The sequence below is a fragment of the Mytilus californianus genome, unplaced genomic scaffold (genome assembly GCF_021869535.1).
Source record: "Mytilus californianus isolate M0D057914Y unplaced genomic scaffold, xbMytCali1.0.p SCAF_6, whole genome shotgun sequence".
NCBI lineage: Eukaryota > Metazoa > Mollusca > Bivalvia > Mytilida > Mytilidae > Mytilus > Mytilus californianus.
The window spans coordinates 107781636-107806773 of NW_026262712.1; the positions used below are offsets into that span (position 1 = coordinate 107781636).

Genomic DNA, 25138 nt, shown 5'->3' on the forward strand with positions numbered 1-25138 from the left:
AGATATTACATTAGGTTCAACTAAATCATGACTACGTCAGAAAGATGAAAATTGTAAAAATTTGACTTCTTTTATACAGAGTACTTTTACAATTTTTAGTTGGTTTGACATACACGGGGTTGTATTGACGATTTGAATATACGGAAAATTTCCATGACTAAAAAAATATATCATTAACAAAGCAAAACCGGTTAGGACATCTTTCTTTTTCAATAATATACTTATTGATAAAGGTAATGATATTAGCATTCTTTTTTATGGAATTATTTGATATTATTTGATATTGTTATAGGCCTACCTTCCATTCTAAAGCGGTGGTATATAGTGTTAGGAGAGTCCGTCAGTCCGTGTGCCTATCTGTCCCACTTTTGTATCTACAACTGCTCCTGAACTGCTTGACATAATTATTTGAAACTTTCATAGATTCTTAATCACATACGGGAACCAATTGATTTTCGGGGGCGGGCGGGAGAGTTTCGAAAATGAATATTCTGTTCTGGTATGAACTGAAAAAAAATAACTTTGGCCAAGACAGGATGGAAATGAATATTCTGCAACACAATATGCAGGAAAGAAAATGTGTAGAAAATTGAAGATAAATTAAAAAAAAAAAATTTTTACGCGGAAAATAAGCATGCATAGTTACAAATGAAAATGACTAGTTTAAACTGCAACAAATCCTCCTTATCAAATGTTAATCCCTTATGTACTTCTGCATCTCCTATTTCATTTCCTTAACTGAGTGATTCTTTGGGTTTACTTTGGGATTCATTTCTGAACACTATTAGTACACATTTGGAGGATACCAATTTTGTACCTGCAATTTTGGGGTTCCCTTACTGAAGCATTGACTTTGCAAGGATTGGGGGTATCATTTTTGAACTTTGCTCACGGTACCTCTTAGCCAGCAGAATTCCTTGGGGGCAAAATTATGTTATTAAATAGTTAAATTATGGAAAATGAAAAATGAACATGGAAGGAAAGAGGATACTGACTAACTTCTAGACTATAAGACTATATATTTGTTTCTTTTAAAGTCACGTTCGTAAGCCCCCCCCCCCCCCCCCCCCCCCCCTCTCCTCCCACACACATCGACGTTTCAGTGCTATGCCACTGCTATATCTAAAGAGTTGGCATCGTCAGTTGGAGATTTGACATAGGGCTCAGCCAGTAAACAGATATTAACGACTGCCAAAGCCCAAATTGAAGGTTGCAACTATTCACAGTCCCGTTATTCCTATTCTAATGCAAATTCAAAGCTTATGTAAAACTAGTAAAATTTTCATAATTTATTTCAAAATAAAATATCTAAATTATTCTAATAATTCAACAATGTTGTCAAGGATGCCGATTAGTCATATAACATATGACTTCACATTCTTATTAATTTTTTAACGTTTTTATTCTGATATTTTCATATTTTTTCGGAATGCGGCACATGAATAGTTAAAAAAATAATTAGAAAAAAGGCAAAATAAGTAAAAAGAAAATATCAGAAATAAATAAGTGTAGAAATAATGCCCCCGAGGTCATATATTATAGGTCTATGACGCCGATCTGATATTAATTCATTTTCACAAGCTAAGGATTTGATCAAAAACATGAAATTGGCTATTTATATCCATCATAATCTATTGCAGTAACGATATGAAAAACGATCAAAATATTGTTCTTTTAAGTACTATTTCCTGTAGGTTCCTGAAGCTATCTCGGACTTCATTATCATTATATGTCCCTACAATGATGCAGTGATAAATAACAGAAAATAGGGCATACAGATATTTGATTTTGGTATATGTAATATTTGATAACACCATATTAATATAATTGGATAGTATATATGCTATGTCATAAAATAAGTTCAAATTTCTATTTCCTAAAAAAAAACTTCTATGATATTGAAAGCTATCATTTTTCAATTACCATAATATAAATGAAATATACCTCATCAGGGGTCAGAATGTAGCTAGGAAGGTCAGTAAGTATTAATCACGTAAGGATTAACTGGAGGCTGATGTTAAATGTCACATGCACTAACATATACTCCCCATGCATGTGGAATGGAAATGGGAGGTGGGAAGGAGGTGCTTTGTGATTCAGTCTTTTTCAGATGTGTAAAGAATCTCTCAATAGCACTTGAATAAAAATAAGGAGATGCAGTATGATTGCCAATGAGACAACTATTCACCTGACTATCAAATGACGTGAATATAGGTAAACATAGTTTACATGTCTATGATCTAGTGATTAAAACAAACTTCATCTTCAGCTAGAAGTGAACGGGGAATTTTGATTTTGCGTTGGGTGGGTGTTGAAGATTTGTTTGGGTTAATTTATTTCTGATGACTTCTTTTTGATATCATAAAGCAATCACACTAATTTAAAAATTACAAATGTTTATACATATATATATATTTGATAACTTATGATAATAAAAATACATTCAATGCATTTTACTGAATTTGAAATGTCAAACTTTAAGGCCATATTTATTCTTTTTGGTGAAAATGGTAATTGTAAAAGTATACCTCAATTAACGGACTTTGATATTCAAATTGCCGCATGATCGGTTATACTTAAGAAGATATCATTACTTAAGAAGATGAACTCAGATGCCAATAAATGGGGGATTAAGTAGAAAAACTTTTTAATATTTAGATCTAGCAACTGGTATTACAGACTTCACTAGCTTATCCACAAGATTTTAAAAAAAAATTTAAGCAGGCAGGTTTTGGAAATATTTTTGAAAGTTTTAAATGTTTTATAATATCTTTCTACTAATCCTAGATTATTTTAATTAATTCTTACAAAATCCTGATAGTATTTCAGCACTGCCTCTAATTTTCTTTGTATTTGAAAAGTTGAGACCTGCCAGTTTGATGTCTGTTGAGAACCATTGTTCATGTTGCTGTTGTTGTAGCCCCTTTCCATCAAATGACCATGGATAGTTGTCTCATTACACAGCATCTCCTTGTGTATTTTTTTCATATTAAATTGACTTTTGTTGTCTTTTTGGTTGGTAGAAAAGATTAGTATGATGCTTATTCTTGATTTAAAAACTAACAACTTTAATTCCAAAGGGTGTAAATGAAAAGTAATATCAAGACTTTAAGAATTAAAATCTATATATATAAACCTCATTAGACTTGAGCAACACATCAATCTAGGTAACAACAAATAATTATAGCCTACCATTCACAATAGAGAAGCTTGCATGTGAGGTGAAATATATTCTGTTTTTACTAGCATTATTTACCATTTCATTATGTTATTCCGAACAAATGGCATATATCTCTTGCTCCGTTTGTTTTTTCGATTATCAATATTCTTCCAATGCTTTTTGTCTTTGCGATTTCTCAGGTTCTATTGGACCAATCTTCATGAAAGTACAGTCAAACCTGCCTTAACGGCCACCTCGTTTCAACGGTCACCTGCCTCTAACTGCCACTTTCAGATCTTCCCAAACGTTTTCTCTATGAAATTTAACACTTTTAAACAGTCACCTGTCTAACGCGGTCTGCGGTCACCTAATTGTACCACGAAATCGTCATTTCAATTTTTAACAACGGCCATTTTAATTTTTTTGACAACCAAAATATAATCATGACGATAAATATATGTGTTCAGTATCGAGGTCAGAATGAGGATTGAAGCCCGTTTGTAACCGAGATCGTGCAAATAGGATATGATGTGTCAGTCTCCATTAAAAACCGTATCATCGACTTATTTATCCACGAATATTAGCTATTTCGAATGTTTTCCTCAGGTTGTAGGTACCAGTTTTGGTGTACTAGAATATGTGTCCCACACAGAAATGTTGTTATAGTTAAGTAATGAAGAATTTTATTGCATACACAGATTGGGGATTTCCTTTACATGTGGGACCAATCAGAAGTCAAAATTGGGTCTCTTCTCTTGATTTCATCCAATCAAAGTAGGTAAAAAATTCAGTTTTATGTGAACAAAATATCTTGAGAGTTTGGTGGTAAGGCTAGGTGCGGATAAGGCTCTAATTCATTGGATACTATTTATCTCTTTAAATTTGTGTAGCAGGATTCTGAAGGTGAGGATTAGATTTGTATCAGGGCATCACATTTTTTTTGCCTTACTTGCAATGCATTTATAAATTTTAAAATCTCCATGCTGGACAGAGACCCAAATTCACAGGTTTTCTATATATTCACGTAAGCACGCACACATCTTAGTTACCCGAACAATACATTGTATTTGCATATTAGCTTTAATGCTTTTTCAGGAATATTAAATCATAAATCCATGAAATTCTAAAGATTTATTATAAAATAACTGGTTTCTGCCACCTTAAGGATAAACCTGATTTTGTATATGATCAAATGTGCTTTTGTAGGAGTTCTACAGGTGTGTGATGTTATATTTCTTTTATTCACAGCCAATGTATAGGCCTGTTTGCAAGCATATAGTTTTTTCATAGATTTAAAGAATTATCAAATATCAAGATAGATAACTCTGTATCCCATGACAAACAATGACATTCAATTGATAAGTGTTAAAATGATTATGTTCACCATAGAATGATTTATAATCATAAAACATAAAGAAGAAGCATTTGCAAAGAGTAAAATAAGTAATATAAGTCTCAGCATAATACTAGAAAAGCTGATTATACTGTTTATTACCTGTTTAAATGATTAATTTCACATGACTTGAACATTGTTTTTTTTACTTTTTTACTCTGAAAATATGAATTCTTCTTTTTTTATAGGTCTACTACAAAGTTAATGCTGTAGGAACGGCCAAAGAAATATAAAAACTGGTCTGTCCCATCAGGAATAGTGTGACAATTCTAAAATTTCATCATGCGGCCTACACAGCAGTCTCTTATGTGGAGAAGAGATGAGAGTGATTGCGAATAAATGTACACTTAGTTTAGTGCATCATGGATCGGCAAAGTGATACCAACGAAATTAATTTATTCATAACTAGATATAGGAAGATGTGGTATGAGTGCCAATGAGACAACTCTCCATCCAAGTTACAATTTATAAAAGTAAACCATTATAGGTCAAGGTACGGCCTTCAACATAAGCTATTTTAAGTACTGCAGTCGACAGAACAATGAAAGTCACAAGATTAAAGCTTATTTAATACTTCGAACAATAGAAAAATACTTCCCGAGATCAGCTGTAAAATGGTTTTATATCACGCATATAACAATAAACTCAAGTATTTTTGAGGTCTGTTGGATAAATCATTCATACACTTTATCAAAAAACTCATATGATAGACTTTTTTGAATTTGAACACAATCATTTTAAATTTGTTTTATATGTTCAAAACAGCTTGACGACAATTGACAAAAATATTGCTTTGATAAATTTGGTCTAACCAAGTCTATGTATGATTTTTTTTATGATGTAACCAATTGCACTGTATGCATTTTTAATAGTAAATGACTGCAGAACTCTAACAGACTAAAAATTAAAATATATTCTTTTCAATAAGTGGCTAAAGGTGGCAAGTATCAGTTTTGGTGTACCAGAACATGTGTCTCGCGCAGAAATTTTGTTATAGTTAAGTAATGAAGTATAGAATTGCATCATGTGGACTGAAAAAAAACCCCAAATGAATGTAAATTGTAGGCTATTGTACTACATTAGTAAGTAGTTGCATACACAGATTGGGGATTTCCTTCACACATGGGACCAATCAGATGTAAAAATTGGGGTCTCCTCTCTTGATTTCCTCCAATCAAAGTAGGGAAAAAATTCAGTTTTATGTAAAAAAAAAATCTTGAGATTTTGATGGTAAGGAGAAGTGCGGACAAGGCTCTAATTCATTGAATAAATTTGATTAAAAGTCTTCCCTGCCATTATGCCAATCAATGGGGGATTAAGTGGAAAACTGTTTAATATTTAGGTCCAGCAACTGGTATTACAGAATTCACTAGCTTATTCCAAGATTTTTAAAAAAATTTAAGCAGGCAGGTTTTAGAAATATTTTTGAAAGTTTGGAATGTTTTATAATATCTTTCTACTGTCCTTGACTATCTATATTAAATACTATAAATCCTGATAGTATTTCAGCACTGTCTCTAATTTTCTTTGTAATTGAAAGTTGAGACCTGCCAGTTCAACTTCTTTTGAGAACCATTGTTCATGTTGCTGTTGTTGTAGCTCCTTTTCATTAAATGACGATGGATAGTTGTCTCATTACACAGCAGCTCCTTGTTTATTATTTTAATATTAAATTGACTTTTGTAGTCGTTTTGGTTGGTAGAAAAGATTAGTATGATGCTTATTCTTGATCTGAAAACTGACAACTTTAATTCCAAAGGGTGTAAATGTAAAGTAATATCAAGACTTTAAGAATTAAAATCTATATGAAAACCTTATTAGACTTGAGCAAAACATCCATCTAGGTAACAACAAATAATTTGAGCTGACCATTCACAATAGAGAAGCTTGCATGTAAGGTGAAATATATTCCGTTTTTACTAGCATTATGTACCAATGTATTTAATGAATCTTCACCACCATGTTAATTTGCATATGTAGAAGTGGCATTCGACTTTGGAATTTTCAAAATGGCTGCCGTGTAGTGGCAATTGGCGGGGTGACATCCGCTATTGCTTGCAATGGTAATTCAAGTTCTAATTGTTGTTGCATAACTTTTAGATATTGTATGCTTTCACTTGTCTGTGTAGTATTGTTACTGTTAACAATATGAACACTTTATTGACCAGAAGTATTCAACAAACAGCTGTTGCTACTTTTGCCAACAATCAAAAGCAGCAAACACATTTTGACTCAGCTTTCAAGATTAAATGCCATATTATTTTTCTTTGTTCACATTAATCAACTTGTTGATAGCTGGACTGTGCAGAATGTATTCATCATTAGAATACAGGGGTTGACTGAGGTAAAGCAATGTGTTCACCCCATGGTTTTCTTCCGACCGACAATGAAACCCTTGCCAAAGTGGGGCCTCCATTTGGCTGTACGTGATGTATACAATTGCAGCCACGTCCGGTCAGAATTGGGACATTAATTCCGATGCCTCGCGTAGAGGTAGTACTACGCTCTTTACACGCTAGGAAACGTTGCAACAACTCTTTGGGGGTCTGTAGGTTGCCAGTTGCAAGGCTAAATTTCTATCCCTATCCAATATACACTCATTTCTTAGTGGTATTCCACAATTCCCGCCAATCATATCGATAAACTCCCTATTGCAGAGCCTACCTATTGTGTTTATTGTTAATTTGTTCTCGTCCTGAACATGTATAAGATATTTTCCACTAGGCGTAAAGCAAACAACAATCAATCAATCTTCACATGATAGAAAAAGTCAATACGCATAATCAGGAGACATTTTTTTCTAAGTATGATATTACCAGAACAGTACAATTTTCATCTTCACAATGTTGCTTCCAAAATCAGATTGTAATAAAATGAGTTTTTAAGGAAATTTCCTACAAAATAACACAAATTTACAGAAACATAATGATTATCTTTGGCTGATACCTGCTTGAAAAAAACGCAAAATTTGAAAATAACGGAACATACACCTACTTATACCAACATACAAAAACAATGTATGCATAATTTAACAAATCTTCCACATGTGACATCTGCCGATGTATAATAAGTAAAGGGTATGCGGAAAACATAACTTAAAAGATATTCTAGGAAAGGCAGTAAAGTAATATTGAAAACAAATATAATCGTATATCTTTTCACAGTTTTATTCTTACATAGAGACGTAAATAATAGTATGGCGAATAACACTGATTATGTTCAGGTTCTTTGGGAGCTGAAATACTCCGATCTCGCTTTAAGCAGTACCATTCTAATAATAATCGGATGTATCGTTGGAATCATAGGGAATGGTTCAGTTATAATATGTTACTTCTTTCGGATTCAAGAAAGAGGAGAGCGTTATTTTATTCCGGTGTTGGCAGTCGTAGACTTAGTTGCTTGTATAACAAGTTCTATCTTCTACGTGATGGATAATACATTTTTCTTCAGTTATCCCCATGATTTGATGTGTCGTATTCTGACATTTTTGCAGCTACTTGTACCAGCGACTTCGGCAAGTTTATTAGTCATAATTAGTGTTCAAAGATATCTTTTAGTTTGCAAACCTCACGTACCAAAGATGACATTACGTTTGAAAAGGATTTCAATTGGTGTCGCATGCTTGTTTACTTTATCTTACTCTGCACCGATGCTTGCGATATCTGGAATTAAAACATCAAATGAAACGTTTCAGAATCATACAATACAAATTACAGTCTGTAAATTTTCAACAGCAGAAACTTCAGCTAAGATAACAGTGTACTTCGGTTTTCTTCTTTTGTTAACGATTATCAGTACTCTGATAACCATAGGTTTGTTCATACCAGTTTTGAAGACGATAAAACTCTCCCTTCTTGGGAAATTCAGAAATTGGCGTAAGTCAAGTAAACACAGGAAAAAACCACCTAATACTGATTCGGCGTCAACAAAAGATATAGAACTGGGGAAATACGTAGGAAAAAATCCTGAAATTCAGATCCTTGAAAAATCAAGCTCAAATCCAAGTATTGATACATCCTCTACTTTGAGAGGTGATATTAATAAACCAGTAAATACTTTAACAACCGAGGACAGTGAAAGAATAAAAAAGGAAAAGGCAACAAGAAGAATAACAATTATGTTTTTTGTCATCATTGTTGCTTATGTTTTATCTTATATTCCTGCGTTAATCATTTTAATTTTAGTATATGCTGTTGGTGATCTCAATAATTTTATTTCTATATCCAGAGAGGCAGCATTTGTTTGTACTTACCTTGCTCGTTTTGTGTTTCTAAACCATATTGTCAATCCCTTTATATACAGTTACTTCGATGAGAAGTTTAGAACAGAATTGAGAAAGTTATTTACACAGGTAAATGAATACTGGATGGTACAAAATGATAAATAAAGTGTAAAGGCACAGTTGGATTGAGAAATTGTGTTGATTTATTCAATCATAAACACGTTAACTAGATTTCAAGAGACTCAATTTCACTGCCTATTTTGGTTGAGGCATTTTGACTGATTTTAATATAATAACCTTCTTACTGTCAACGTTAACGGTAAACTCTTTTCATGTTGCAATAAATGGAACCTTTCAAATAATAAAAATGTAGATGTAAATATTGCTGAGAGAGATGTGTCAAACACAGTTTATTCGAGTATCCGAGAATTTGCCATCGAGTGTTCGGTCTTCAGAGCGAGTACTTGTCAGGAATATGGTTGGTCACTTAAAAGAAAATGGTTAAATTAAGATTACTTTGCTAATTTTATGAAATTCAGTAACATAACAATTACTCCTAAATTCAAATGTAATCGATTACATTTAATGGATTACTTTTTTTTTAAAGTACATAAAAACGAAAGAAAAAAAACCCGCTAATTTGTGTGAAAAGTTGTGTTTTTAATATTTTTAATATATATATAGTATATATGTTATTAAGACCTTAAATCAGGAGCAGTGTAATATTAGTATTGTTTGATAGCATAAGAAAATGGCATTTCTCTATCAAAGAAATAACATTGTTTTTAAATTATGAATATTTAGCAAATAGGGACTTTTTAATGATCTAGTATCTTTATTGTCTGTGGAGACATACTTGACGTTTTCATATGTATTTACAGGTGCTAATCCCATTTTCAAACTCAAATTTTATGACAACCAATAGGTGAGTGTGGGTAATAAAAGTAAATCATATCAACGATAATCAATAAAGTTATATGTAATTTATTTTCATCATGTACATGTTTGCATGAAAATTTTAATATTTCGTATTTAGAAAACATATATTCAACTTTTTATAGAACACAAAATTCATAAAAAATGTTAAACCAAAAAAAAAAAGGTTCTAAATTCCATTACTTTTTAAGTGGGGTCATTTATGTCAATCATCAAAGTCAAAAATGGAATTAACTCCCCCCAAAATATGTGCTTTGCTGTTAAATGTCCAGGAAGTTATGACAAAATATTGTGTTAACTAAAATTGACGTTGTTATCAAAAGTTGTCCTTCAGGAAACACAAAATATTCTCAGTGCAGATATTTTATATTACAAGAACTCAATCTCAAAATGAAACATTTGGACTAGTCAATTCATTAAGTGTACTGTTGTCAAAATAGATCACACAATTTCACTGCACATGTCTTAAGCGTGGTTATACTGATTTATACTGGTTATACTGTTGCAGGGGATGAAATCTACTCCAATTCGTTACATCCACATTTCCAATGGTAGTCTTAACTTCATGTAGACTCCCGCTCTACCTTGGATAACCTATTTATTATTAATTTGTTCTCTCTGTTTGGTTCTGAATATGCACGAACTGTTTGCCACTGTACTTTAAAGCAACAATCAATCAATCACTCAATCAATCAATCTGAGGGATGCAAAATAATCGTAAATGATCAATTGCAGTGATATATGAAATATTTCACCGTCAGCTGTGATGTGTATCACTATTATGTATATATTGTATTGTAATGTGACAACTATTATGTATATATGATATTGTAATCATTCTTAAATATAATTACCTTTTCAGCTTATTTTTTTCCTTAAGCCTGTATTTACCAGTACAAAAATAACGTTAACATACCACATTATTATTAAGACGAGAATTCGTATAATTCAAATTAATAAATAAGAATTATAATATGACGTTCCTCAAACGCTTTAAGTACACACCCGTGGTAAAATATGAATATATTGATATGTCAGCTGATCCTCAACGTCTTGTATTGTTTAGGCTGTTCCAATCTTACTCCCGCGTCGTTTGCTTTTTATGAATGAATTACCTGAGATTAGATGTGTAAACGACGTCATTGAACGATGACGTAAGGATATAAGCATTCTACGGGAAAATGCACGAATTTGAAACTGATAGTCGCCAAAACATGAAAACATAAGAGACAATGATAAGTATTTGTTGAAAGTCCATTTTCTTAAATAAATGTAAGATAATCAATCAATTTCGTCGAAACCTGTCTTAGTATGTTATTGTAAATCATTTAAGCATGTCAGTTATTCAGTTTTCTTCGTATTTTACGTCAATATTAATAGTGTGTTCAATCACGGGAACAGCAAACATTTCCCTTCATCTAGAGCGCTTCGAAACAAAAGAATTGCTGTCTTTGTCCTATTATAATAGAAATAATTCATTGGGGATTGAATCTATATTGATTTTATCACGTGTTGGCCCTTTATGCAAAATATTTTACCAAGAGCGATAGCGAGGGGTAAAATATCAGCATAAAGGGATAACCCGTGGTAAAATCGATATAAATTCAAGCTCCCATGAATTATTTCTTAAACAATCTGCAATAATGGTTAAGGTACACTCATTGCAAAAAATGTCATAACAAACCGTAATTTGTAACGGTGCAGAAACAAGAGATCTTTTACGATACCTTAAGTATTTTTATTTATTATATACTTAGTACTAAATACATGATAAACTGTATGTGTAGTACAATTAATGGCAATCGTGCTGTATCAAGCATCCGTGATGATATCGATATCAGTCACGGTTGCAAAAGCTTTATCAAACCCCTAAACTCTATGACGTCACGTCATCGATATCAGTCACGGTTGTAAAGGCTTTATCAAACCACTAATCTGAATTACACTATCTCACGTGAAAAAAAACCCATCTACTTGAAGTATATAATAAAGTGTATATGATATGGCTTATTAATATCACACCCCGTATCAACCCTCAACCAATATAATCCCTCGAGCAGAGCTCTTGGGATTATATTAGTGTCTCGGATTGATACGAGTGTGATATTGAAAAAGCCATATGATATTCTCTATGTATCAAATTGCTTTACAAAAAAAAAAAAAAAAAAAAAATAACAAAACATACCAATAGTGTTTCAAACTGTAGATAAACAATTTCAAAATATAAACATAACGATTAAAACATATATCAATAATTTTATTATTACAAAAAGGATTTTAAAAAGCCGTTTTCTTAAATTGTTCACTAAACTAATGATTTTAACATCAAAAGCTTGTAAGATACCATTTTATTTGGAGACTTTCTGAAAAGGCATAACAAATGGTCAATTAACTCATTGCAAGAAAAAAGTCTGTTACAAGTCGCATTCGGTAATAACACAATTGAGGAAAATAAAACAAGGATTGTAGCTACAAGTGGAACATATCAGTTCTCATCTGAGTCATAGATATTCCATTGGGTTCATCCAAATCATTATTACGTCAGAAAGATGAAAATTGCTTCAACAATAAACACCTATATTTGTAAAACCTTGTTTCAAGTTTGACAATTTTATGATATCTATATTTTTGTATAAAAGCATTTAAGTGATGAAAATTTTATTTGTCTCATTAAAATCCGAGTAGTTACTGCATTGCAGTACAAAACATATCGAAGCAGCTGAAATATACCCTCCATTAGAAAAAAAAAAAGAACAGAAGGAAAATGAGATTTGCTTTGGCTCCTTTGGTATCTTATAAGGTATGAATTATCTTTCAATAAGAAATTTGGACGCATATGGGTGAGAATGGGGATTAAAACATGTATTCAATTTTAAGTTTTCATATAAATTATCTTAATTACAAAAAAATAATTTACAGACCACAATGTTTAAAGTCCTGGCATGCATTAATTCCATAAATATATCCTCCATAACTAGAAATTGAAGAAACAACAGACACGGCTTCCTCCTCCTCATTTGCAGACTTATACCTCGAATTTGACATAAGCGGTCATCTAAGTACCAGAATCTATGACAAATGAGATTTTTTTTTATTTTGAAATTATAAATTTCCCCCTCCTTAGCAGCAATATACCAACTTCACCTGCATATGGGATATGCATTTCCCAACTCATTCGGTATTCAAGAGCTTGCAGCTGCTACTCAGACTTGATAAAACGTGACCAGTGTCTGAGCAGAAATTTGATGAACCAGGGTTATGTCAAAGAACGTCTCGTCCTTTTTCTAAAAATGTTCATCGGAAGATACAAAGACCTTCTTGATAAATATTCCGTATCAACTTCACAATTAAAACATGATGGTCTTGAAGTATAGATTCTAGGTTCTGACGTTGTTTATCATCTTAATTACTTGTTATAGTGTTTTTATTTGTCTTTGTATATTTTTAACCTTTACTGTTTATTCCAATTTTGGTAATATACTTTTGATGTGGATCGGTATTTATACATCCCGCCATATTATTATTGTGCTATGGTCAATTTTTGTATACTTGTCTTTCATTTTTGCTTATGTAATTTTTCTATAGAGTGTCTATATGCCATTTTGTTTTTCTTTGTTGAAATAGTTATTTGGCACTCATACCACATCTTCATATATCTATTTGTTTTTATAGTGATTAAGATTATAACACAATGTTGACTGCTGTACCCCAATTTTTGACAATTTTACCTTTTATGTCGGTTTGTTTTGCTCACACATTATTGTCAATATAATGGAATTCTATGCGTCAGACAAGTGAGAGGTTTGGCTAGTATAGGGCCAGGTTCATATTACCGTTTTCTACGTAGGGAAATGCCTGTGCCAAGTCGGGAATATGACGGTTGTTTTCCATTCATTTGATGTGTTTGGGCTTTTGATTTTGCCATTTGATCGAGGACTTTCCGTTTTGAATTTTCCTTGGAGTTCGGTATTTTTGCTATTTTACTGTTTTTCTTTTACATAAAGAAAAACCCGATTTTCAGGTTCTTACTCTACCTTGAAGATAATATGGCTAAACTTTATAAAAGCCTAACAAAGTATGATTCATCCATTCAACAAAATACGACTTGATACCAAAACCTGTATTTGTTTAGATTTATCTAAATATACCAAATTGGCAATGAAATCGCCACTGAAGTTTGTCTTTTTTTAATTATCTAAAGTTAAAAGTGGTCGTAGTTATTTTGTTAGACTTTGATATTATAATTTCTTATGGTTATCTTCACACAAAAATGTATTACAAAAGAGGTGGACTTTCCCTTTCCTTCTCTTAGTTTTCCTTTGCTCTTGTTAGATTACCTTACCTACTGTTAGTTTTGCTTTCCTACTGTTACTTTCCATTCTACTGTTAGTTACTACTGTTAGTTTTTCTCTCCTACTGTATTTTCTATTATTAGTTGTCCTTTCTTATTGTTAGTTTATTTTCTTCTGTTAGTTTTCCTTTCCTACTATTAGTTAACCTTTCCTACTGTTAGTTTTCCTCTCCTACTGTTAGTTTTTAATTCTTTCATGATGGTGTGCATTCGACTTCTTTTTATGCAGAGTACATTTACCAGTTGGTTTTACATGCGTGTGCTTGTATTGACGATTTGAATATACGAAATATTATCATGACTTAAAAAAAATTGTTCAACAATGGTAAAGATCAGACATATTTGATTGGTAAATAATTTAGCTTCATTTAATCACACAAATAAAGGGATTTATTTTTTTTCTTACAAGAAGAAATTCACTCAAAAGTGGTATTTCATATCCAACTTTTATGGCTATATCGTTAACAAAGCAAATACGGTTAGAATCTGTCCTTCGACATATTTCCGTTTTCAATAATATAATTACTGATAAAGGTAATAATTTTACCATTGATGTTTAATCTTGTAGGTATGTAACTAGACAAGACTGCTTCTTAAATCAGCAGATTAAGTATTTGCTTCTGGTAACTACGAGCATTCTTTTATTATGGTATTATTTCATAATGTTATACCTAACTTTCTAAAGAGGTGGTATATAGTGATAGAGGAGTCCGTTAGTCGAAGTCGAAGTCGACAACGTTGTTGTCAATGACGCCGATCTAATATTAGTTTTATTTTCACAATCTAAGGATTGGCTATTTTTATCCATCATAATTTATTACAATAAAGATATGAAAAACGATAAAAGTTTCCGTAACAAAGGATTGTTCTTTTAAGTACTGTTTCCTTTAGGTTAAAAACTTCGGAAAAAAGCTGATATGAATGAATGACAAAAGGAAGGAAACCACTGTTGCATTTAAATTGTTTTCTGTTTTCCTTTGGCATTTATCTTCACTTACAAAGGGTTAGTAATGTTACAATGCGGTGTTCTCTGTAAGGATGCTGAAAAGGCACCGCATAACCCTTGGCTAGGAAAGATATTTTAAAGCAATCTCGGAGTTCATTGTTATTAATAGTAAATAGAGCATATAAAATGTGTATGATAACACCATAATGACATTACATATAATTGAATAGTCTATATGCTACATCCGAATATGAGGTCAAATTCCTTGCAAAATACACTTCTATACATATTATTGAAAGCTTATGTTTCTGGAAAAGACGTTGCTAAGTTGAAACACTGCATGGTTTCTAATCCATTTGTCTTTTTGAACAATAATATATGTAAAAACTGTCATGTACCATAATATAAATGAAATATACATCATCAATGGTAAGAATGGAGCTTTAACAAATTAGGAAGGTCAGTAAGTGATATGATTAACTGGAGGTTAATGTATAATGTCACATGCACTTACATTCTCTCTCTGTTAAGGGGAAAATTGTAAAATGGGATGGAGAGGGACGGGGTGCTTCATACTTCAGTCTATTTTCAATGGGTATATAATTTCTTCAAACCACTGATGTTTGTATGGAATTTTGTATGTTCTAACCTTTACACATTACAAAAAAAAATTCCAGGAACCGATTGAAGTCATCGTTTTTTTTTTACAGGGAAATACCTATTTTTTTAGTCTACGATATTGACAATACTTCTTTTCTTTATACTGTTGTGAATCTCAATGACTCAATTCTATGTTCATGTTCAAACCAATGTAATCTACCTTAATAAGTTAATTTCGAGGAAATGAAAAGTTTCATTTACAAAATAGACACTTAAAACAACTGATTTATATTATTCATGGAAAGCGGTATGATTTTCAAATGCAATATTTCAAATTGTTTTCTCATCAAAATATGTTGAAATATTCGGAAATAACCAATTGGTATTAACTACATGTATGACACAAATAACCTTGTATTTTCAAACGATTTCCATGTGAAAAAAAGTATAACAGAAATACTGAACTCGAATGCGAATTCAAAAAGGGGAAATCCATGAAAACTGACAAAATCAAATGGTACCAATCACCGGAACAAGATAAAACAACTGCCATATTCCAGTTTTCAAAATTATATGCCATATTTTAATTCCTTGTTTAAATTAGTTCACCCGGTTGGAAGTTGGACTGTGCAGTTTTTATTATTTATATGACATGTATTTATGGTCAAAAAAGACAACGGAGATGTTTGCTCACATAAAACTGGTTTTACTTGCCAAGTTTTGTGCCAAGTCATGATCTGGATTATGTGTTGTTAGTTGTTGTTTGTCTTTGTTTGTGTGTCTATCCCATTGGAGAAGTAAGAGGTTTGTGGTTTTGGGTAATCTGTTGTACAGTATAGATCAGTATAGTATTGTTGGTGATTCCAATTATCCTTTTCATGTACTTTGTATTCATTATTACTCATGTGATTCCAATTTAAGTGGATTTCATATGTTCAACGAAGTACACATTTCTATAGCTTGAATGCATACTTTGGCAAATCCAAGAAATCAAATATCTACGAAAATAATCAAAGCATCGTCGGTGCTGCGATTCAACCATTTTTTAGCTATTGCAGGTAGACAGACATTTTTTCTGATCTCATTTTTAATTAAAAAAAATGTATACGTGCTCCTGTAAGACATTTAGAGACAACCATCACAACTTTGGTTAAGTGATTTTGGCCCAAAATGTTAATTTGTGTTCAAACCGAAAAGAAACCAATGGACAATCTAATATCATGTGTTAAAAAAAAAACAGACAACACAAGGATCATCTTCGCTAGCCAAGGGTTACGATCCACTTCCCTCCTCTCCACCCTTAGCAGATTAAGCCAACATTTGTGATAACAATGTTGCGCCATCTATGGGTAGATTAAAGTCACGCCCATTCCTAATACATTATTCTTGACCAATGGTAGCACTCGAACTCTTCAATTTGGAGGTAAAACACGGTAGCGTCTAGATTCTACACACTTGGTAAAGCAGGAAACGAAAATATACGTTGACATTAATGCATTTGTGCAAGAAACATACACAGGAACTTCTATTAGTTGATTAAAAACATTCAAATTGTCACCAAATATAGTCGTATGTTAAGGGATGTAAAGACTTGTTGCACAATAAGCACGTGGCAATTGTTTACATACACTTTCTACATTTACACGTGATTATGTTATAGGCGCTTTTTGAGTTTCGACTGCAACCAATGAAAATCATTACCTTGTGTCTCCGAAATTCTATCTCAATCCGCCAAAGGTGGAGAGGAGGGAAGTGGATCGTAACCATTGGCTAGCGAAGATGCACAAGGATTGAATATAGCACTTTATCATTTTCATTACTATTTCACTAAAACATTACCAGTGTTATTTTTCTTTTTTAAACATAGGTATGCAATTTTTCTACCTGATCTGATGATCATTTATTGATTTTTTATAAACATTTTGACACTGAAGATGAATAGTTTTATTTCATTTCCATAATCTTACTAAAAAAATTGTGTTCAATTGTCCAAAGATGGAGAATTTCTCAATTTTCATACAAATTCTTTTGATATTTCAATTTTTAGAAGATGCTCTGATTTCCAATATCTTCTTTTTATTCAATTAAATAATGTTTGCAACCATGTTTGCATGATTGCAAATAGAAATCTTCAAAGGAAGGTGTAGTATATTTTTTTATTGAAGTTTGACTTAATAATTTCAGATAAGAGGCATTGAAAATGCACTTTAACAACAACAAAAATTATATAAAAACATTTTTTTATTTTAATTGGTGTTCATTCTTCATTGAGAAAAATAATTTCCTGTATTCAAATATACATGTACAAATACATTATACTGTTAAATAGCAATATTAACAAATAAATTTTATATAGATATAAGAAGATGTGGTATGAGTGCCAATGAGACAACTCTCCATCCAAGTCAAAATTTATAAAAATAAACCATTATAGGTCACAGTACGGTCTTCAACACGGATATGTATACACTGTATTTAAAAGAATGTTGATGTTATTACTGATAATAATTGATTACTTTTTACTGAGCTTTTTCCCAGGAGATTCAGTAACTAATAACAGGGATACTTGGGCTAACGCTGTGATCCGAGTAAATTGTTAAAACAGCAGATATGTAATAAAAGATATTTACTTTAAAAAAAAAAAAAAAAACAAAAACAAAAATCTTATTGCAGAAAATCTCCAGATTAGAGTTATGCAATTTTTTTTATTGTTTCAATCTAAATAGTGATAATTGAAACTTAAATTTGAATTCTATGCGTCAGACAAGTGAGAGGTTTGGCTAGCTATAGGGCCAGGTTCATATTACCGTTTTCTACGTAGGGAAATGCCTGTGCCAAGTCGGGAATATGACGGTTGTTTTCCATTCATTTGATGTGTTTGGGCTTTTGATTTTGCCATTTGATCGAGGACTTTCCGTTTTGAATTTTCCTTGGAGTTCGGTATTTTTGCTATTTTACTGTTTTTCTTTTACATAAAAAAAACCCGATTTTCAGGTTCTTACTCTACCTTGAAGATAATATGGCTAAACTTTATAAAAGCCTAACAAAGTATGATTCATCCATTCAACAAAATACGACTTGATACCAAAACCTGTATTTGTTTAGATTTATCTAAATATACCAAATTGGCAATGAAATCGCCACTGAAGTTTGTCTTTTTTTAATTATCTAAAGTTAAAAGTGGTCGTAGTTATTTTGTTAGACTTTGATATTATAATTTCTTATGGTTATCTTCACACAAAAATGTATTACAAAAGAGGTGGACTTTCCCTTTCCTTCTCTTAGTTTTCCTTTGCTCTTGTTAGATTACCTTACCTACTGTTAGTTTTGCTTTCCTACTGTTACTTTCCATTCTACTGTTAGTTACTACTGTTAGTTTTCCTCTCCTACTGTTAGTTTTATTTTCTTTTATTAGTTGTCCTTTCTTATTGTTAGTTTATTTTCTTCTGTTAGTTTTCCTTTCCTACTGTTTGTTTACCTTTCCTACTTTTAGTTTTACTTTCCTACTATTAGTTTACCTTTCCTACTGTTAGTTTTCCTCTCCTACTGTTAGTTTTTAATTCTTTCATGATGGTGTGCATTCGACTTCTTTTTATGCAGAGTACATTTACCAGTTGGTTTTACATGCGTGTGCTTGTATTGACGATTTGAATATACGAAATATTATCATGACTTAAAAAAAATTGTTCAACAATGGTAAAGATCAGACATATTTGATTGGTAAATAATTTAGCTTCATTTAATCACACAAATAAAGGGATTTATTTATTTTCTTACAAGAAGAAATTAACTCAAAAGTGGTATTTCATATCCAACTTTTATGGCTATATCGTTAACAAAGCAAATACGGTTAGAATCTGTCCTTCGACATATTTCCGTTTTCAATAATATAATTACTGATAAAGGTAATAATTTTACCATTGATGTTTAATCTTGTAGGTATGTAACTAGACAAGACTGCTTCTTAAATCAGCAGATTAAGTATTTGCTTCTGGTAACTACGAGCATTCTTTTATTATGGTATTATTTTAAATGTTATACCTAACTTTCTAAAGAGGTGGTATATAGTGATAGAGGAGTCCGTTAGTCCGTTTGTCCATCTGTCCCACTTTGTTATCCGCAATTACTCCTGAACTGCTTGGCATACTAATTTGAAACTTTCATAGATTCCCAAGCAACGCTTAATAGTCCCGTTACTTCAATTCTAATGCAAAACTTGTACAATTTTCAAAATTAAATATTAAAATTATTCGAAGTCGAAGTCGAAGTCGACAACGTTGTTGTCAATGACGCCGATCTAATATTAGTTTTATTTTCACAATCTAAGGATTGGCTATTTTTATCCATCATAATTATTACAATAAAGATATGAAAAACGATAAAAGTTTCCGTAACAAAGGATTGTTCTTTTAAATACTGTTTCCTTTAGGTTAAAAACTTCGGAAAAAAGCTGATATGAATGAATGACAAAAGGAAGGAAACCACTGTTGCATTTAAATTATTTTCTGTTTTCCTTTGGCATTTATCTTCACTTACAAAGGGTTAGTAATGTTACAATGCGGTGTTCTCTGTAAGGATGCTGAAAAGGCACCGCATAACCCTTGGCTAGGAAAGATATTTTAAAGCAATCTCGGAGTTCATTGTTATTAATAGTAAATAGAGCATATAAAATGTGTATGATAACACCATAATGACATTACATATAATTGAATAGTCTATATGCTACATCCGAATATGAGGTCAAATTCCTTGCAAAATACACTTCTATACATATTATTGAAAGCTTATGTTTCTGGAAAAGACGTTGCTAAGTTGAAACACTGGTTTCTAATCCATTTGTCTTTTTGAACAATAAAATATGTAAAAACTGTCATGTACCATAATATAAATGAAATATACATCATCAATGGTAAGAATGTAGCTTTAACAAATTAGGAAGGTCAGTAAGTGATATGATTAACTGGAGGTTGATGTAAAATATCACATGCACTTACATTCTCTCTCTGTTAAGGGGAAAATTGTAAAATGGGATGGAGAGGGACGGGGTGCTTCATACTTCAGTCTATTTTCAATGGGTATATGATTTCTTCAAACCACTGATGTTTGTAGGGAATTTGATATGTTCTAACCTTTACACATTACAAAAAAAAAATTCCAGGAACCAATTGAAGTCATCGTTTTTTTTTTTTTTACAGAGAAATACCTATTTCTTATTCTACGATATTGACAATACTTCTTTTCTTTATACTGTTGTGAATCTCAATGACTCAACTCCATGTTCATGTTGAAACCAATGTAATCTACCTTAATAAGTTAATTTCGAGGAAATGAAAAGTTTCATTTACAAAATAGACACTTAAAACAACAGATTTATATTATTCATGGAAAGCGGTATGATTTTCAAATGCAATATTTCAAATTGTTTTCTCATCAAAATATGTTGAAATATTCGGAAATAACCAATTGGTATTAACTTCATGTATGACACAAATAACCTTGTATTTTCAAACGATTTCCATGTGAAAAAAAGTATAACAGAAATACTGAACTCGAATGCGAATTCAAAAAGGGGAAATCCATGAAAACTGACAAAATCGAATGGTACCAATCACCGGAACAAGATAAAAACAACTGCCATATTCCAGTTTTCAAAATTATATGCCATATTTTAATTCCTTGTTTAAATTAGTTCACCCGGTTGGAAGTTGGACTGTGCAGTTTTTATTATTTATATGACATGTATTTATGGTAAAAAAAGACAACGGGGATGTTTGCTCACATAAAACTGGTTTTACTTGCCAAGTTTTTGTGCCAAGTCAGGATCTGGAATATGTGTTGTTAGTTGTTGTTTGTCTTTGTTTGTGTGTCTATCCCATTGGAGAAGTAAGAGGTTTGTGGTTTTGGGTAATCTGTTGTACAGCATAGATCAGTATAGTATTGTTGGTGATTCCAATTATCCTTTTCATGTACTTTGTATTCATTATTACTCATGTGATTCCAATTTAAGTGGATTTCATATGTTCCACGAAGTACAAATTTCTATAGCTTGAATGCATACTTTGGCAAATCCAAGAAATCAAATATCTACGAAAATAATCAAAGCATCGTCGGTGCTGCGATTCAACCATTTTTTAGCTATTGCAGGTAGACAGACATTTTTTCTGATCTCGTTTTTAATTAAAAAAAAATGTATACGTGCTCCTGTAAGACATTTAGAGACAACCATCACAACTTTGGTTAAGTGATTTTGGCCCAAAATGTTAATTTGTGTTCAAACCGAAAAGAAACCAATGGACAATCTAATATCATGTGTTTAAAAAAAAACAGACAACACAAGGATCATCTTCGCTAGCCAAAGGTTACGATCCACTTCCCTCCTCTCCACCCTTGGCAGATTAAGCCAACATTTGTGATAACAATGTTGCGCCATCTATGGGTAGATTAAAGTCACGCCCATTCCTAATACATTATTCTTGACCAATGGTAGCACTCGAACTCTTCAATTTGGAGGTAAAACACGGTAGCGTCTAGATTCTACACACTTGGTAAAGCAGGAAACGAAAATATACGTTGACATTAATGCATTTGTGCAAGAAACATACACATGAACTTCTATTAGTTGATTAAAAACATTCAAATTGTCACTAAATATAGTCGTATGTTAAGGGATGTAAAGACTTGTTGCACAATAAGCACGTGGCAATTGTTTACATACACTTTCTACATTTACACGTGATTATGTTATAGGCTCTTTTTGAGTTTCGACTGCAACCAATGAAAATCATTACCTTGTGTCTCCGAAATTCTATCTCAATCCGCCAAGGGTGGAGAGGAGGGAAGTGGATCGTAACCATTGGCTAGCGAAGATGAACAAGGATTGAATATAGCACTTTATCATTTTCATTACTATTTCACTAAAACATTACCAGCGTTATTTTTCTTTTTTAAACATAGGTATGCAATTTTTCTACCTGATCTGATGATCATTTATTGATTTTTTATAAAAATTTTGACACTGAAGATGAATAGTTTTATTTCATTTCCATAATCTTACTAAAAAAATTGTGTTCAATTGTCCAAAGATGGAGAATTTCTCAATTTTCATACAAATTCTTTTGATATTTCAATTTTTAGAAGATGTTCTGATTTCCAATATCTTCTTTTTATTCAATTAAATAATGTTTGCAATCATGTTTGCATGATTGCAAATAGAAATCTTCAAAGGAAGGTGTAGTATATTTTTTTATTGAAGTTTGACTTAATAATTTCAGAAAAGAGGCATTGAAAATGCACTTTAACAACAACAAAAATTATATAACAACAATTTTTTATTTTAATTGGTGTTCATTCTTCATTGAGAAAAATAATTTCCTGTATTCAAATATACATGTACAAATACATTACACTGTTAAATAGCAATATTAACAAATAAATTTTATATAGATATAAGAAGATGTGGTATGAGTGCCAATGAGACAACTCTCCATCCAAGTCAAAATTTATAAAAATAAACCATTATAGGTCACAGTACGGTCTTCAACACGGATATGTATACACTGTATTTAAAAGAATGTTGATGTTATTACTGATAATAATTGATTACTTTTTACTGAGCTTTTTCCCAGGAGATTCAGTAACTAATAACAGGGATACTTGTGCTAACGCTGTGATCCGAGTAAATTGTTAAAACAGCAGATATGTAATAAAAGATATTTACTTTCAAAAAAAAAAACCAAATAAAAAAAAAAATCTTATTGCAGAAATCTTCAGATTAGAGTTATGCAAATTTTTTTATTGTTTCAATCTAAATAGTGATAATTGAAACTTAAATTTGAATTCTATGCGTCAGACTAGTGAGAGGTTTGGCTAACTATAGGGCCAGGTTCATATTACCGTTTTCTACGTAGGGAAATGCCTGTGCCAAGTCGGGAATATGACGGTTGTTTTCCATTCATTTGATGTGTTTGGGCTTTTGATTTTGCCATTTGATAGAGGAGTCCGTTAGTCCGTTTGTCCATCTGTCCCACTTTGTTATCCGCAATTACTCCTGAACTGCTTGGCATACTAATTTGAAACTTTCATAGATTCCTAAGCAACGCTTAATAGTCCCGTTACTTCAATTCTAATGCAAAACTTGTACAATTTTCAAAATTAAATATTTAAATTATTCGAAGTCGAAGTCGAAGTCGACAACGTTGTTGTCAATGACGCCGATCTAATATTAGTTTTATTTTCACAATCTAAGGATTGGCTATTTTTATCCATCATAATTTATTGCAATAAAGATATGAAAAACGATAAAAGTTTCCGTAACAAAGGATTGTTCTTTTAAGTACTGTTTCCTTTAGGTTAAAAACTTCGGAAAAAAGCTGATATGAATGAATGACAAAAGGAAGGAAACCACTGTTGCATTTAAATTGTTTTCTGTTTTCCTTTGGCATTTATCTTCACTTACAAAGGGTTAGTAATGTTACAATGCGGTGTTCTCTGTAAGGATGCTGAAAAGGCACCGCATAACCCTTGGCTAGGAAACATACTTTAAAGCAATCTCGGAGTTCATTGTTATTAATAGTAAATAGAGCATATAAAATGTGTATGATAACACCATAATGACATTACATATAATTGAATAGTCTATATGCTACATCCGAATATGAGGTCAAATTCCTTGCAAAATACACTTCTATACATATTATTGAAAGCTTATGTTTCTGGAAAAGACGTTGCTAAGTTAAAACACTGGTTTCTAATCCATTTGTCTTTTTGAACAATTAAATATGTAAAAACTGTCATGTACCATAATATAAATGAAATATACATCATCAATGGTAAGAATGTAGCTTTAACAAATTAGGAAGGTCAGTTAGTGATATGATTAACTGGAGGTTAATGTAAAATGTCACATGCACTTACATTCTCTCTCTGTTAAGGGGAAAATTGTAAAATGGGATGGAGAGGGACGGGGTGCTTCATACTTCAGTCGATTTTCAATGGGTATATAATTTCTTCAAACCACTGATGTTTGTATGGAATTTTGTATGTTCTAACCTTTACACATTACAAAAAAAAATTCCAGGAACCGATTGAAGTCATCGTTTTTACAGGGAAATACCTATTTCTTATTCTACGATATTGACAATACTTCTTTTCTTTATACTGTTGTGAATCTCAATGACTCAACTCCATGTTCATGTTGAAACCAATGTGATCTACCTTAATAAGTTAATTTCGAGGAAATGAAAAGTTTCATTTACAAAATAGACACTTAAAACAACAGATTTATATTATTCATGGAAAGCGGTATGATTTTCAAATGCAATATTTCAAATTGTTTTCTCATCAAAATATGTTGAAATATTCGGAAATAACCAATTGGTATTAACTACATGTATGACACAAATAACCTTGTATTTTCAAACGATTTCCATGTGAAAAAAAGTATAACAGAAATACTGAACTCGAATGCGAATTCAAAAAGGGGAAATCCATGAAAACTGACAAAATCAAATGGTACCAATCACCGGAACAAG

At 31.7% G+C, this 25138-nt stretch overlaps 1 protein-coding gene and 1 long non-coding RNA gene across 2 annotated transcripts in view; both read left to right on the forward strand.

Annotated features, from left to right (window-relative positions):
* LOC127704322 (uncharacterized) overlaps positions 1-18270 on the forward strand; it is a 162137-nt gene extending 143867 nt beyond the window's left edge. The window contains exon 2 of the long non-coding RNA XR_007983226.1: positions 18043-18270. This is a non-coding gene — a long non-coding RNA (uncharacterized LOC127704322). The remainder of the gene's footprint in view (positions 1-18042) is intronic.
* On the forward strand, positions 7744-9354 carry LOC127704285 (G-protein coupled receptor moody-like). The gene has a single exon (XM_052208294.1). It carries the CDS (start codon positions 7750-7752, stop codon positions 8938-8940), a length of 1191 nt encoding a protein of 396 aa, XP_052064254.1. The 5' UTR covers positions 7744-7749; the 3' UTR covers positions 8941-9354.
* Positions 18271-25138: the final 6868 nt, after the last annotated feature.

Excerpts from the sequence above, each read along its gene's own strand:
- LOC127704285 (XM_052208294.1), top strand. The coding sequence starts at position 7,750 with ATGGCGAATAACACTGATTATGTTCAGGTTCTTTGGGAGCTGAAATAC.